Source organism: Agelaius tricolor, unplaced genomic scaffold, assembly GCF_023055355.1.
Source record: "Agelaius tricolor isolate 1412-34295 unplaced genomic scaffold, bAgeTri1.0.p SCAF_21, whole genome shotgun sequence".
Taxonomy (NCBI): Eukaryota; Metazoa; Chordata; class Aves; order Passeriformes; family Icteridae; genus Agelaius; species Agelaius tricolor.
This window is the reverse complement of record NW_027269281.1, coordinates 8,626,484-8,641,890: the sequence shown is the minus strand read 5'-3', so window position 1 is coordinate 8,641,890 and position 15,407 is coordinate 8,626,484. Positions and strand designations below refer to the sequence as shown.

At 44.3% G+C, this 15,407-nt stretch overlaps 1 protein-coding gene across 3 annotated transcripts in view; it reads left to right on the top strand.

The window, feature by feature from the left end:
- Nucleotides 1–799: 799 nt before the first annotated feature.
- The window catches only part of LOC139598963 (protein FAM219A-like), a 269,866-nt gene continuing 255,258 nt past the window's right edge, over nucleotides 800–15,407 (top strand). For all 3 annotated transcript variants that reach the window (XM_071445889.1, XM_071445886.1, XM_071445885.1), the window contains exon 1: nucleotides 800–941. In XM_071445889.1, the coding sequence (XP_071301990.1) occupies nucleotides 882–941 (60 nt within the window). In that variant the 5' untranslated portion in view covers nucleotides 800–881. The remainder of the gene's footprint in view (nucleotides 942–15,407) is intronic.

Genomic DNA, 15,407 nt, shown 5'->3' with positions numbered 1-15,407 from the left:
GAACAGAGTGATGCAACATGAAGTATCAACACAGCAAGCAGTGCCAAAGAGGGACTGTACCAAGCCCCCATGTCCCACCCAGCCCTGGGGGATTACAGCTCTATGTGGCACTCCAGAGGGAAAGGAGCTGGGCTGTGCATGCCAATGTAACATGTGGTGACAGTGGGAATGGTGATCTCATTGTGGGCCTGGTGTCACACCAGTGACACTGAGGCACGCGCTCAGAGCAGGAGCTGAGGGCAGCAGAGACAGCAGGGCCTCATAGTGATGCTCCCTGGTATGAATCACTATTCCCCCGAAAAACGAAGCACAGGTGGTGAGCTCAACCCCGGCGCTGTCACACGAGAGGGCGACACAGCCCTGCTACGATGCCCGCTGATGTCAAACCCTCTAACTACCGGTGCCTGTCGCCCACCTTGACTGACATGACAGCTACCGCAGCGGCTCCCCGTCACCAGCTGCTCCTCACACCAGCCCCACACCCTTCCGGCCAACGGAAGTCGATAGTAGCAACCATGGCAACTAATCCGGGCGCAGAACGCTGTCGGCGTTGGCTATTCTTTTTCTCTCCACCTCTCCCTGAAGTGTCCCCGCGCCTCCCGAGAGAGGAAAGTGTACGTCCCTGCGGCAGTGAGGCGAGGGCTGCAGAGAACCGAGCGTCTGGACCCCGGAATTATTGCCAGAACTCCCGCCTTTCATGAATATGCAAATATAGGGCGGGGCGGTGGGGGCCGGGCCCGGAAGCGGCGCGGCTGAGTCACTTCGGCGGCGACGACGATAAGGCAGAACCCGCGGTAGGCGGCGGCGTTGTCGTAATCTTTCGACGTTTGAGGAGTCTCCCTGTGTTCGGTCTTCTTTCTTTCCGCCTTGTCTCTACCATCATGATGGAGGAGATAGACCGCTTCCAGGTGCCAGCCGTTCGGGCCGAGATGCAGCCGCTGGTGAGAGAGGCCGCGCTGTTTCCGGGAGCTGCTCCCTTGCCATGGGGGTGTGTGCTCCCTGTGCCTGTGCGCCGCGATTGTCGTGTAATAGCCGTCACCTCCCTCGGTGTTGTCGGTGGCAAGGGCAGAAGCCGCCCGCGAAGGGGGGTAGAAGGGAAGGGGGTGGGCAAAAGGGGCTCTGCCCCTGCGTCGGTTGAAACGTCGCTTCTGCAAACGCAGTAACGTCTCGAAACGCCCTGGCCTGGCTAGTGCATGAGGTGAGTGTTTCGCGCCGCCTCGGCCAGTGGGCTCCAGTGCAGGGGAGGGGAGTGCTCAGGGGGAGTGGGGAGCGGCGGAAAGATTGAGGAGCCCGTCCAAGTAAGGACGGGCAGCCAGAGCAGCTGGAGGCGTAAAGAATTGGTGGGGTTTTAGTTGATTTTTACAATATAGGTGAGGTCTGGGGTACAATTGAGCGATGCTTATGCGCAGTCCGGTCTGAGAGGTTCTCCCTAGGACCGAGATATCCGCACGGGATGGGCGTTAAATACGCCTATCTGGCGTGAGTTGTATGAAGCTGTGGGACACTCTCTGTGGCTGATTTTATAGCCATTGCTCTAGAGGAAAAATGCTATTAGATACTCGTGTGAAAAATCCAGGTGTTCTGCAAAGAAACATCTGTGTCAAATTACAGTTTTGCTCATGTAAAATTCTTTACATAAAAAAGCAATTTGTAAGGTGTTGGATTTTTTTCCCCCACGTCAGGGCATATGTTTTTCATTTTGTTTTATTTTTCCACTTCATGGCCACAATTATACCCAGTTAATGAGCTCTGAGGAAGTTCACATAAAGGTTACACTACTACATGGGACCCTGAGGAATCTTTGCAGAGAAGGAAGTATACAGGCTTGTGGGACTTTCTAGCTGCACAACTGGGCAGGTAGTGGTCCTGGGCTCTTGGTATCTTCTGAAGTGATGCTTATGAAGGAAGGCCAGCTGGCTGGTAGTCATGGGAGATGCTAGATCATCACCAAGTAGTCTTGGTGATGATTTCTTATGAGTGTGTAGTTGCTTTGCTTTGATGCTACAGGCTTGCTTGTGTGTGTTGTGCCCCAGCTGCATTCTGCAGAACACTTGAATGTGGTTATGTATTTGTTTCCTAACCGGAAAAGGTTCCTTTGTGTGTTCCTCTCCACTAAATTCAGTCTGCCTCACTCTTCACTTGAAGGTGCATTATTATGTGCAACCTGGGACTTGTTGAAATACAGTTCACCTTGGCATTAAAGTGAAAGCTGGATATGAGCTGATTCAAGATGCTGATTCCCTGTGGCATCTGGAGTAAGCAAATTCCATCTTGGCATCCGATTGCGTGAGACAATGATATGAAATATTTGGAGAAGTGGAAATAACTTTAATAAAGTACGTGTACAGATCCTTTTGACCGCAGGTGAGGATAGGTTATTGACTGGTTCACGTTAGCACTGAAGATACTACTGAGATTTCCAGTATATCAAACTACATAATTTAGTGTTCATGTACCAGTCCTTAGTTTCTTGTTGCAGCTAGTGTTTGCAAAAAAGTTGAGAACAAAATAATTGTCTTGTGAACAGAAAGACAGTTTACAAATTTAAATTACCCCTCAGTGGCAGGAAAACCACTTTTCTTATGGTGGGAGTGTTGAAAAATTGTGAAAATATTTTAAGCTGGGTGGTGGTGTTTTCCTGTTTATATTTTCAGCTTCTAACCTTTGTGGTGGGGAAGAAAACCATCCATAAAAGCTGATGTAGACTTGTTGCATGCCTTACTTGGTGTGTGTGTGTTTTGTCAAGCAGAGACAGCAGGCATCACAAGGCTGACCCTCTTTATTCGTGTTGAGAGCGGTAGGCATGGTAGTGAGATTAGGAAGTTTGGAAAAGTTGTTGGCAGATGAAAAAAAAATACACATAAGTACTTCTTAGAAACCTCATGATAATAGTAGAGGGATGGAATTGGCTTGTGCATGCACGTTTGCATGGTCATGGAGTGATCAGAACCCAAAGCGATGGTCTGGTCCAGCCCTGCTGTTGCAGGGTAGGATGGTATATTATGCAGCTGTCATAGTAAGATTTGGAAATAGGTTTCCTTCTTCTTCAGCAGCCAATAATTAAGAATTTTTCACAAAGAGATTTAACACTTGCATTAAAAGAATATTCTGAAACTTTGTTTCAGGGTTTCAGTTCATTTTTAACTAATGGAATGCATAGTACAAGCTTGTCTATGTTGAAGGCTGTTGCTATGACTGGATATATGTGATTTTTCTGTGTTCCTAGAAATGCTGGCATTGGGCTCAGAAGTGGGACAGAACAAGTCTGGTACAATGCTTCCAGGGGCTTTGTCTACTTTGTGTAGCTCCTGGTTTGTATTTTGCAAGTAGGGACTGGATGCTTGTAAGAATCGCTGCAGTTCGGAAGGTGACTGAGGTTTATCATACTGATTTGCCACACAGTTCTGTCCCATATTGCTGCTTTATTCTGTTACAGTAACCGTTTGACCCTTCTCTCTCTCCTCCATCACATGCTTATAAGTAGAGAATAACCTTAGCATTTCAGGACTTTTTTCTCTTCCCAGTATAAAAGTGTTCAGTTTCACGTGGTCTTGGGGACAGATGAGTTGTCCAGTGTTGAAGGCCAAAGGAGTCTGGCAATATTTTCCCCATCCAAAGGGCTGAGGTAGAAATTTGTTTTCCAGGCAAAACCTGAGAGCTGTTATAACTACTATTAAAGCTATCAAAACCTGTTTTGAAACATGATCCCTTGCTGAAAGCAAATAGAGAATGGAAGGTCCCTTGACCAGTCTGAAGTGCATACACAATAAGAAATATTTTTTCATCCTGTTTAGGCTGGAGGGTATCCTAAGAGAGCACTGTTTCTTCTGAGTCTGGCCAGTACATGGCAGTGTGAGAAGGGTCCTGAAGTGAGGTTTGTAAAGCTAGGCTTTTCTCAAAATCCTTAAAAATTTGTGTTCTTGATGAGCATGCATACTTTTTAATGTCCGTTCATCTGTGTAGGTAAAGTGTCATCTTACCTTTTGATGTCTACATGCTGAACTCCAGGATAACTGTCGGAGATCTGCCTAGAAACAATGTGACAGGCAGGCCTGCTGCTCTGCTAATGTTCAAAATGAAGCAATAGGTATGCTATTAAATGCTGAAGAGAAGCCATTCTTAGAAAGTAGTCTGAAGCTTTTCTGAGCCCTTCAGCCTCCAAACCTGCCATCGATACTGGCACTATTGATCAGCTGTCTGAAATCCTTCTGAGCCTGTATCTCTAGCATACACCAAGCACTGACTGGCATATGATGGCAAATTGACAAATGATGGTGTTGGACCACATGTTGCTCCCATACACTGATGCAGACAGTCTCTGTTCTTAGCAAAAAAATGGAAGTAAACATGCTCTTGCCCACACAGCACCAGTATGACTTTTCTGAATAAAAAGCACCTGTCAAAGTGCAGCAGCTTCAGAGGAGCTTTGCTAGAAACTTATGAGACTTTGGCTTGCTTTCTGAAAGCGACATGTGTAACAGAGTATTTTAGTTTGTCAGTTATCTGCCCACATGAAAAGTGGGAGCTCTTTCTGGAGAAATTGAATTAATAGTTCTTAGATCTTGTTCTGAAGTATTGTGGCCACGCTGCTTCCTTGCAGATGTTTGCCAGGCTGTAGGACCTTGGGCTGGTAGCTCTAGTTGCTATGACTGCAGCTGATCCAAGGATTTTGCTTAGCTGCATCCCACAGTGAGGTTGTTGGTTTTCTAGCTGAGATGCCAAATATGTGCTGCTCCTGGAGGTACAAAATTTTCTGAAACTTTGAAGGATACAGAAGATGCTTTTCTATACAGCTTTCTTTGAACATTAGAAGAGAAAAAAACTAAGCTATCTACTGTATGCTTAGCTTTTAAAAACAAAACTATCATTTTAGTCAGTGGACAGTATCAGTGTTCAGCATGCTTATCAAATCCATATTCATTATTTGTGGAACATATTGACTGTTTCATCCTAGGGAAGTTGTGCTATGCGTTGAGACCTTTTTGTTTTGTCTGATGCATACCTGAAAGAGAGGGGAAAACCTAAAATGAGAAAGTAAGAGTAATGAAGAAGCAAAAATAAAAGCCTACCTGTAGGGCTTAGAATGAGTATGCTAATATAACGTTAGGTCTAGCGTAGATACACAAGAAATTCCTTTCTAGGTGGAAAAAAGTTTCTAAAATGAAAATGTCATCCCTATGTATATTAATTTTAATGTAGCCCATGGGTTACACAGCTATATGTTTTGTAAATGCCTATAGCACTATGAGTTCTGAAATTAAAATAATTCAGAAAGTGCTGCTTTTAGTTATACAGCTTGTTTTGATGTGCTGCTGTGTCATTTATTGCAGTAACCTAAAAATTACCTCCCTGCATGTTTCATTTTTGTCATTGGGATTGTCTTGTTCCTTCTCTGCCCTGTATCAGGTCTTAGGTGCAGAGGTACAGGAGCATTTTTATTATACCCCCCAGGCTAGGGATAAATTCCAGAAGTGATTCCAGCATAGGCTCCCACTCCTGGCTATGCTTCCCCCCCCCTCCCCCTCTCCTTATGCACCTGCTCACTGGCAGAGCACGGTATACTGAAAAGTCCTTGATTTAGAGTAAGCACTGCTTAGCAACAACCAAAACATCAGTGTGTATGATGTCCTACCCTTAAGGGGAAGGGAGCACCCAAGATTTGCAGATGGTCATGGTTGAAAGGAATGACAAAAGTCAGAGGGTCCACAAAACCTCACAATTTTATTAGTAAACTACACACTTAGCATGGGAATTGGTATGCTAGTCCCTGACCTACTATATAAGTACATGACAGTGGGTTTTGAATAAAGGGGTAGGGCAAAGGGAAGAGAGAAAGTGAGAGATTAATTGAAGAAGGGGAGAGGAAAAGAAAAAGAGATCACCTGTTCTGGTCCCAGCATCAATACAGCTGGGGTGTCCAGGGTCCTGGGTGTGCCATCTGGGCTTTGTGGAAGTACCTTTTTATATATAGGTTTTCCCCACCCCAGAGATAAGTTTCTTGCTTTCTATGCAAGTTAGTTCTCATGTGCAATCTGTTCTGGACCTTTATGGAAGTGTGTTGGATGGCTTCAGGGGTCTTTGGTGGTCTTGATTTCCCCCCTCCCACAGTCCATGCCTGCTTCTTGACTTTATTCTTGCATTTGTGGTGTATTGTGTTGTGTTTACCTCCAGAAACTAGAACAAGGATGTTTGTCCCAGAAAAGTGCTGCCCTACCTCCACATGGACCCCTTGTCCAGCCACAACCTGTTCTTTCTCATGGTGTGTTATTACCAACAATCCTCGACTGTTATTACTAGCAATCCTTGCTTGGCTCCACAGCTATCTGGCTATCGGTGTTTGAGACATACACATTAGCCCCTTATTTTCTGGGATTCTACACCACTCCATGGCTCAAACACCAATATAGACTTGGTGATCCATTGAAAAGAGAAAAGAAGCGAGAAGGAGAGACAGAAAGGGGCAAATGCATTCTATAAGCAGTCTCTAAATTTTGGGGATAATCTCATTTTAATCCCCTACATCTTAAGGTGTAATTAGATTACCAAAATAAAAAGCAGAGAGGTTAACATTAAAAGAACAATCACAGGGTGTAACATCTTGTTAAGAATTCCCATTGCTGTTGGTGACCATCCAAATAAAATGTCCTACTAATGGTGTTCCCTGTTTTTCTTGTTGCAATGCTTGTTGGATTTTTTCCACATCATTATGAATGATAATCAAAGTCTTTTGTCCGTATCAAGGTGAGATTTGTTCCAATAGGGATAGGCTGTATGCTTTAAATCAGTATTTAATTAAATCATAACAATCAATAAGATATAACAGGAGCTGAGTAAATAAAATTGCATCCCATAATGTTAAAAAAATTACAGACACAAATATTAGAGTGATTACTTGTATCTACAATAAAGTTGTCTACAAGTACAAAATCACAAGGGGTTATCATACAGGCTCATCCATTCCATTGGCCTGTACTCTGTTCCAGGGGATAGAATACAGCTCCACTGTGATTTAAGTCTGACATAATGACTGAATATATAGTATATACCAAAGCACTGTTGTATTGTTAAAACAACAACTGTGGCTTTACTCTTGGTGAAATCACAAGGGAAATTAGCTAATTACCACCAAGAGTGGAATTCCCTTTCAAATTTTGTTGCATTTGCCCAGGTTATCTTCTGAATGTCAGTGGACAAATAGCTTTTATCTTCTTCCTTTTTAATTGCTGCCACAGTAAATTGCACCCACAACTGAGAAGCATGTGGGATGTAGAATGTACTATAGTTACCATACTTATTAGCATAAGAACTGAGGGTCTCCACCCTCAGGGTTGAGCTTGTTGATGTGTGAACCAGATTTAGTTCATGCCGGCAATGATTGTTCCTGCAAGAAGGATAAGCAGTCCTTTGATGGTTAGCTTCATCTTCAGTGGGGGTGTGCTGGCATCATTCCTGGAAAGAGAAAACAATACAAGTTTTGGCAGGGTTAGTCTGAACAGGTTACCCCTTAGTGGCTCAAGTTGTCTGACAGCTTGGACTAATGACAAAGTTAATTTTTCCCACTCAGACTATCTCTGTTCTGTCTCTTTAAATGCAGTTGAGTTGAACAGTAAAGATAGTTTTGTTCTGACAGGGCCAGTTTGGCCTTACCATTCCTCAGGTAGAATCTCAGCTTACACTTCATGAAGTGCTTTCTGCACTGCTGTTGCTACTTCCACCACCTTTTCAGGGTGGTCTCCTGCAATTAGAGTAGTACATAATTTCATGTCTAGAGGGAGTGAGACTGTCTGTAAAAGTTCAGCAAGCACAGCATGTGCAATCATAGGTGAATGCCTATACCCCTGCGGGAGTTTCTTGAAAGGTGTATTGCACTCCTTTCCAGTTAAGTGCAATTTGAGCCTTGTCATGTTCCCGATGTGGAATCATAAAAAACATTTTTTACATCTACGGTTGCCATCCATAAGTAGGATGTTCTCTGAATTTGAGTTACCAGTTCTGCAAAAGTCAGCACAGCAGCAGTTAAAGGCATAGTATTGGTATTTAATTGCCTGTAATGAACTGTAAACCACAACTGTCTGTCTCTCACCAGCCAGACAGGAGAATCAGAAGGGGAATGTGAGTCAGTGATAATACCTCTCTTCTCCAAATCTGTTACCACCCTTCTGCTGGTAGTGTGGCTGTTAGGTTTGTGGTACTGAGTACCACAGCTGTTAGTGGGGCCAAATCAACTAGAACTTCAGAAATTCCACCTTGTGCCACAGGAAAAATCTGGCACTGTGATGCACTGGCAGTCCTTGGATCAGGGACTGCAGGTGCTGCATGGAGTGCACTGCAGTCTCTGGTTTGGGTTAACATTTGAACCGAAGGACCATATGCTGCTGTCCAGACGTCAGGTTCAATCATTCAGAACATCAAAAAATGTTTTCATTATGATCTTTAATTGCAAAGTGAGTAGCCAACATCTGCTTCTCACCCAGGAGCCGTAAATTAACCGTAGCAGCTTGGCAGATAACACTTGCTTTGTTTACTCCAGTGATTTTAATTCTGTTACCCGGGTCATACATCCAGCTTCTCAGCATCCCACTGCATTAATATTGAATGTTGTGCTCCCATACCTATTAGAAACTTTATTAATTGCTGATGAGAACCAACTGGAATCCAAATGTCTGGGCCATTTTTATATATGCATTGATAGGATTCCACTTGCTGGATTTCAGTTTTGCCTGGCTTGTGGCCAGAATGCTCACATTAGCCCCTTCTGGGCTTCTACAGTCTGTTATCAACATTATTCTCAAACTGAATCTAAAACAGAGCACTGTAGCAGCAGCCAAGAAAAAAATTAACTCTATCCCAGCTGCTATGGGGACTGTATCCACCCCTTATTCCACACCATTTACATCATGCCAGATGCCTGGCTGTCCACTACACCATTGCCTTTCCTGTCTTTTGATAGATATACACACAGATATAATTTAATTTCGTCAGTTGATGGGCCATCCCTATAAAAGTCTGTTGAGTTCATTTAGTCCATGACCTTGGAATCCTTCTATCATAACAGTCTTTTAGGCAGGAAAACCAGTGTGTGGTCTTATCACATGTTGAAGCCAGTTCTGATTCCATCAAGGCTGCCCTTGTTTGGTTTCATCACAATTCATTCATCATTAATGTGGTGACTGAAGGGGAGTCGTGTTCGGATCACCAAATCTAGAGTGGCACAGATGGGCATATAGCTGCCATAGAAGTGATAATAGTGTTTATATAGTTATTAGCATCATATAGTTAAATTCATTGTCTCTTCTCATCCAAAATTAAATCCTTTTGAGGCACACACTGTGTTAGTGTTCAGAAACACATAATCACGAGAATGATTATATGTAGGTGCTTTTGTTGAAGAGCTCTGGGTGTCAGGGGTACAAACCCAAATCTGACTCCGACATGGGTTCAGGATGAACATGTTTTTATATTCTATCGTTATATAATTTTCATGTTAATTATTAAACTTATGTTGTTCTATTGTATACATAGATTTCATCCAAGCATGGGCTCCTCGTGGCCCCCCTCAAACTTCTAACATAGTTTCTCATGATTCTTCCTACGATTAAACAATAATTATATTTAATTACTAAACAATCATCACATCTAACAATTATATCATTTATCATATACTGCTTATGCAGGTGCAATTTCACATGATCTGGCTAACACAAAGCCTAACATTTTCAGAGTCTATTTTTAACATTTTTCCAGGGCCCCACTAAGTCTAGCTTCTTTCTAATTCCCCGAATGTTATGATTTTAAAACCTCTTACTATCAACTGGACTTCCCCATCCTCTCGCATTACCCACCAAGTGCCCGTGGGTCCTTGAGCAAAAGCAATCGCATGGATGGATTTGCCTTTGCCTGAGGCAGGAATGACCCAGACTGTTTTCCCCAGCATATTTGTATTGTGTGCTACAGGAACTTTATCTCCTTCTGCAGTATGTAAAAGTTTTGATTGGGCAGGGACAGCCCAAATTAGCAGATCCTCTGGTGTTGACTAACCCTGTGGCCTTTGCTCAATGTGTATCCCAATGTTTGAAGGTACCACCACCCATTGCTCTCAGTGTAGTCTTTAACAGTCCATTACATCATTCCATCTTTCCAGAGGCTGGTGCGTGATAGGGAATGTGATATACCTACTCAGTGCCATGTTCTTGGGCCAAAGGGTCTATGAGGTTGTTTCAAAAATGAGCCCCATTGTCTGACTCAATTCTTTCTGGAGTACCACATTGCCATAAGTCTTGCTTTCCAAGGCCCAGGATAGTGTTCTGGGCAGTGTCATGGGGCACAGGTTAAGTTTCCAGCTATCTGGTTCTTGTTTCCACCACTGCAAGCACATGGTGCTTGCCTTGGCAGGTTTGTGGGAGTGTGATATAGTCAATCTGCCAAGTCTCCCCATATTTATATTTCAGCCATTGTCCTCTATACCACAGGGGCTTTTAACTGCTTGGCCTGCTTGATTACAGTGCATATTTCACATTCATGGATACCCTGTGTGATAGTGTCCATGGTAAAGTCCACCCCTAGATCACAAGTCCTTTGGTATGTTGCATCTCTTCCTTGATGGCCTGAGGTGTCATGGGCCTGCTAAGCTAGAAATAATTCCATCTTGGTGGCCTGATTCACCTGTTAGTCATTCTGATATTCTTCAGTGGCCTGACTCTTGGATACATAAGCATCTACGTGACTGTCGTGAGTGAATGTTTAAAGGTCACCTAAAGAATCACTGGCAACGGTATCTGCAAAAACTAGATGGTTAAAGCACACTAAGAAAAAACCAAACAGAAATCCAAAATCAATCAACTCAAATTGAAATAAATCCAAAACTATCTATGTGGAGGCTTGGAGGGGGGTAGACAAAAGGCTATGAAAGGGTAAGGATAAAAAGGAATACAGAAGACCCTCTTGTTGAGTCACAAGCTTCAGGGTAGATCCCCATGCTAAACTGAGCCAGGATTTGATCAACAGTTTATGCCTAAAGGCCCAACAGCACTTAACATAAAACTTAATTGATAAGTTAAACAATTTAGTAAAGGATTCATATAGAATTTATTATACCACAAAGTAGCTTACTTACAGGCCTAACTTACAAATCTAAAGTACTTAAGAATCTAGTAGAGCAGCATTCCTAGCACATTTGCTATAGCATATGCACACTTGCATGCACACAAACCTAGTGTTTGTACAAGGTACTTGTGAAAAATTCCCCTTAAGTTCAGTGAAATACTCACTTCAGATGCACTTGCATCTCTTCAGCAGGAGAAAGGTTGAGCCTTGAGGAGTGGGGGGTATCAGCCCAGGATCCATCGGCATTGTTCAGCGATTCTCCCAGTGTGACAAACTTGAGTGTTCGGTGGCTCTGAGAGGCCCCACTCAGAAGGAGGTTGCTGGTCACAGCCCGCTGCAGTCCAAGAGAGCTCAAAGGATCTCACTTTGGACCGCTGTTTATAGAGTTGCAGGAGTGGGCTTTAGTCATAGTAATTTCCCATCCTGGTCACATTTTAGGTTGGTAACTTCCTTTGAAAGTTCTATAACAAAAATATTATTCCACTTGGATTGTTATTCAGGCAAGAAAAATAAGTTTCCAAGGCTGTTCCTTAAAAAACATGAGCTTGTTAGCCAAAGTTCCTGGGAGCAGACAGTGTTGATAAGCTCAAGAGGAGCTTAGTCCAGATGCTGTTCATCAAGGTCAAGGCTTAAGGAGCATTTCTCAGATCATAGTGTGGGCTGAGGGGGGGGGGGGGGGGGAGATGCACCACCACAGTGACCGTCACCTGGGCAGCAATATCGTTCCACAATGCAGCAGCCCATATGGGATTACCCCTATGCTGCCAGTTATTCTGCTTTCATTGCTGCAGCCACCCCATGGGGATGGGGCATTTGCTACCATCCATGAGTCAGTGTAGAGAGAAAGTATTGGCCATTTTTCTCATTCAGCAACGTCTAAAGCCAGCTGGAGAGCTTTCAGCTCTGCAAACTGAGTCAACACACCTTCACCTCCAGCAGTTTTCACAACTTGTCATAGGGGACTCTGTACAGCTGCTGTTTACTTTCCATCTTTTCCCACAATATGGCAGAGCTCATCAGTAAACTAGGAATATTGTTTCCTACTTTCTGGTAATTTCTTATACAATGGGGTTTCTTCAGCACATGTATTGGTTTGACTTTGGCTGGGTGCCAGGTGCCCATTAAGCCATTCTATCCTTCCCTTTCCCAGTGGGCCAGGGCAGAGAGAATAAGATGGAAAACAACTCGTAAGTTGAAATAAGGCAGTTTACTAAAGCAAAGAAAAAAACAAGCAAAAGTTTGTGCATGCATAAGCAAAGGGAAAAATTAATCTCTACTTCCTATCAGCAAGCGATGTTCAGACACTTCCTGGGAAGCAGGGCTTCAGCATGCATAGTGGTTGCTCTGGAAGGCAAACATTGTTGAATAACAAATGCCCCCTGTTCCTCCTCTCTCCCTTAGCTTTTATATCTGAGCTGACATCATATGGTATGGAACATCCCTTTGGTTAATTTGGGTCAGCTAGCCTGGTTGTTTCCTCTCCCAGGATCTTGTCCTGATGCCTTGAAAAGGCTGACCTAGAACAGAGGCTAGACAGAGCTAAAGAATAAAGTAGGTATTTAATAAAAGACCCTCAATGGATACACTTTGGACAGTACAAGAGCCCGGCCAGGGCTACACCCAAGATGAACCCAAAATGGTCACAAAATGGACGACCAGTCACGAGGTCTCACACTTTTATAGGTTTTGGTCCATTAGCGTATTTCAGTTAATTGTCCAATTATAGCTTCAGGTTATGAAGTTCCATCCTCTTTGTTTTTCTCTCTTCAATTCACTGTTGTTTATGCTCTTGGGCTGGAAATTTGTATTGGTTTTCTGACGTTGCATCCTGATTGTGGGAAGGACAATCAGCATGCACGCCAGGAATGGCCGCACCCCGCCTAAGCCACCGACAGGCAGGATCGCGGTTCGGCCACTGGCTGGGGTCCCGGACCACCAGGGAGCGGCCAATAAACGTGGACCCATGTCGAAAGATCAGAGTAATGGAAAAGGAAGGACTCTTTGCTTGCTTCTCCAAGCTGCTTTATTTCTTTCCCACGCAGGAGCAGCACCGAAGTGAGGCAGGTGACGCGGCACCATGCGGGCAGTGGCAGTGCCACGCGGGCAGTGGCAGAGCTGCACAGGCAGCGGCAGCACTGCACAGGCATTCTTTCCCATGGCAGGAGCGGCGCCGAAGTGGGGTAGCTGATGCCACACCGCGTGGGTGTTCTTTCTCGCGGTGGAGAGCGGTGCCAAGGCTGCAAACCGTTGCGCCGTGCGGGTGCAGGCGGGGCGCGGAAGCTGTGTGGCTCGAAGAGGGGGCAGTGGCAAAGAGCGGGAAACAGAGAAAAACAGCAGCTTTTATGAAGGGGGGGTGGATTCCCGGGAGAAGATCGTCTAATGAATCAATGGCTAGATAGGAGGGGTCTGGGGGGACAAATGTAAACATAACGTGGAGCAGGAAAGTTACATACCAGTGGCAGAAAGGAAATATCATAACTGACAGCGAATTTTCTGGATAAATGGGTGTAACAAATTATGACAGACAAGCTGCAGGGGCAGGATTTTTGAGGATAGACAGGGAAAAATCTGGAATTATCATAACTGCCACGGAGAAAAAGTGGGAAGACAGGTGGCAAACAACTCCAGTCAGAGACCAAACATATCATCTCCAAACCCCCACTGTCACAGTTGTCCTTGGTCCCAGGCTCGAAAAGGAATTATTTTGTCTACCTACTCTGTGACGAGAGCTTACCAACACTTAATATGAAACTCAGAACTACACACTAAAACAGCACAGAATCTGAAAAATATAAAAGCTAGAACTTAAGGCATCAGTCCCCTCCCAGCTCCTTGATGGGGGAAAGGAGTGTTAGAGGGACAGTGCTGTTTAGCAGTAGCCAAAACACTGGTGTGTTATCAATACCCTTTCAGCTACCAATGCAAAGCACAACACTGTGAAGGCTGCTAAGGAAAAATGAACTCTATCTCAGTCAGACCCAATACCGCACATTATGTATTTCTCTGATAACATTCCAAAATCTTTGCTTTCTGGACTGTCCATGATCATTTCCAAGATTCCTGGATGACTGGGGTTTCCTGTTTGAGCTTTGATCAGTGTGACCCACATACATCATGCAACTTATGCTACATGGAGTATAGAGGAGACCCTTCCTTTGATCATCCAGCCCAGCACTGGCAGTTGGCATACCAAGAGGAACTGTGCTTCAGTACCAATCACTTCTGAAGCAGCTCAAAACCCTTCATAAGATGCCAGTATCTCTTTTTCAGTTGGACTGTATATCAGGCTTTGGATCCTCCGCATCCCTTAGTCCAAAAGCCTGGGGGTTGACCTCAAGTACCAGAGGCCCTAAGTGGGGTAATTCTCCCCAGCTGCAGTGTAGAGCACAGGGTTTTTTTCATCTCTCCCTGTTTGGACTGGCCTGAGGGCTACTGCATGAACTATCTCCTGTTAAAATTGTTCAAATGCTTTTTGTTGCTCAGGGCCTCATTTGAAATAATTCTTCTTCTGGATCACTTGATAAAGAAGACTGTCATGGTTAGATGCTGGCACAATGCCAATGCCCCCATGAAAATATATTTTCCCTAGTGTCTGCTGTGAGATGTGACCAGGAATAGAGCAAAGCAGGCTCCAACTTAGGAATAAAGAAAAAAAAAAAAAAAACTTTATTAACCTACAACTATATGTAAAAAGAAACATGCACAGAACTCAGAATGAAAACCTTCCAAAAACATTCCTCCTCCCCCCACCAAATTTCCAGTACATCACAGTAAGACAAAACCTTGGATTCTCAATTCAGTTACCACCCCTCAGATCACCAACTCTCAGTCCATCACCACCCTGCAGATAATAAATTCTCAGTTCATCAAGGAGAGAGGAGTCCCTTTTGTACCATAGGCTTCCCCAGGAAACACAGTTGAAACCGCTTGTGTTTCCATGTCACACGTGGCACCACCCGGAGAACATTTGCCATCATGACCTCTTTGCTCCATGTCCAGTGCTCTCACCACTGCGCATGAACCAGGGCTGCTTCTAGGGTTCCCCTTTTAAGGATGCTTTGCCCAGTTCCAAAAAAAAGCACAGGCTCTCACTTTCGGGACACCTGTCCCCCCCAAATTCACCCCCTGGGGCCGAGGGGTCTCAAGAACAGAGATCTTCTTCTCTGAAGATTGAGGGCACCACCACCCTCCTCACCCATCGTCTCTATTCATGCCACTCCTTCACATAACATCACTGCACTCTCTTTGCTCCAAGCCATTGCCTCCCCCTAAATGCAGTCTCTGTGTCACAGGAAAAAAACTGG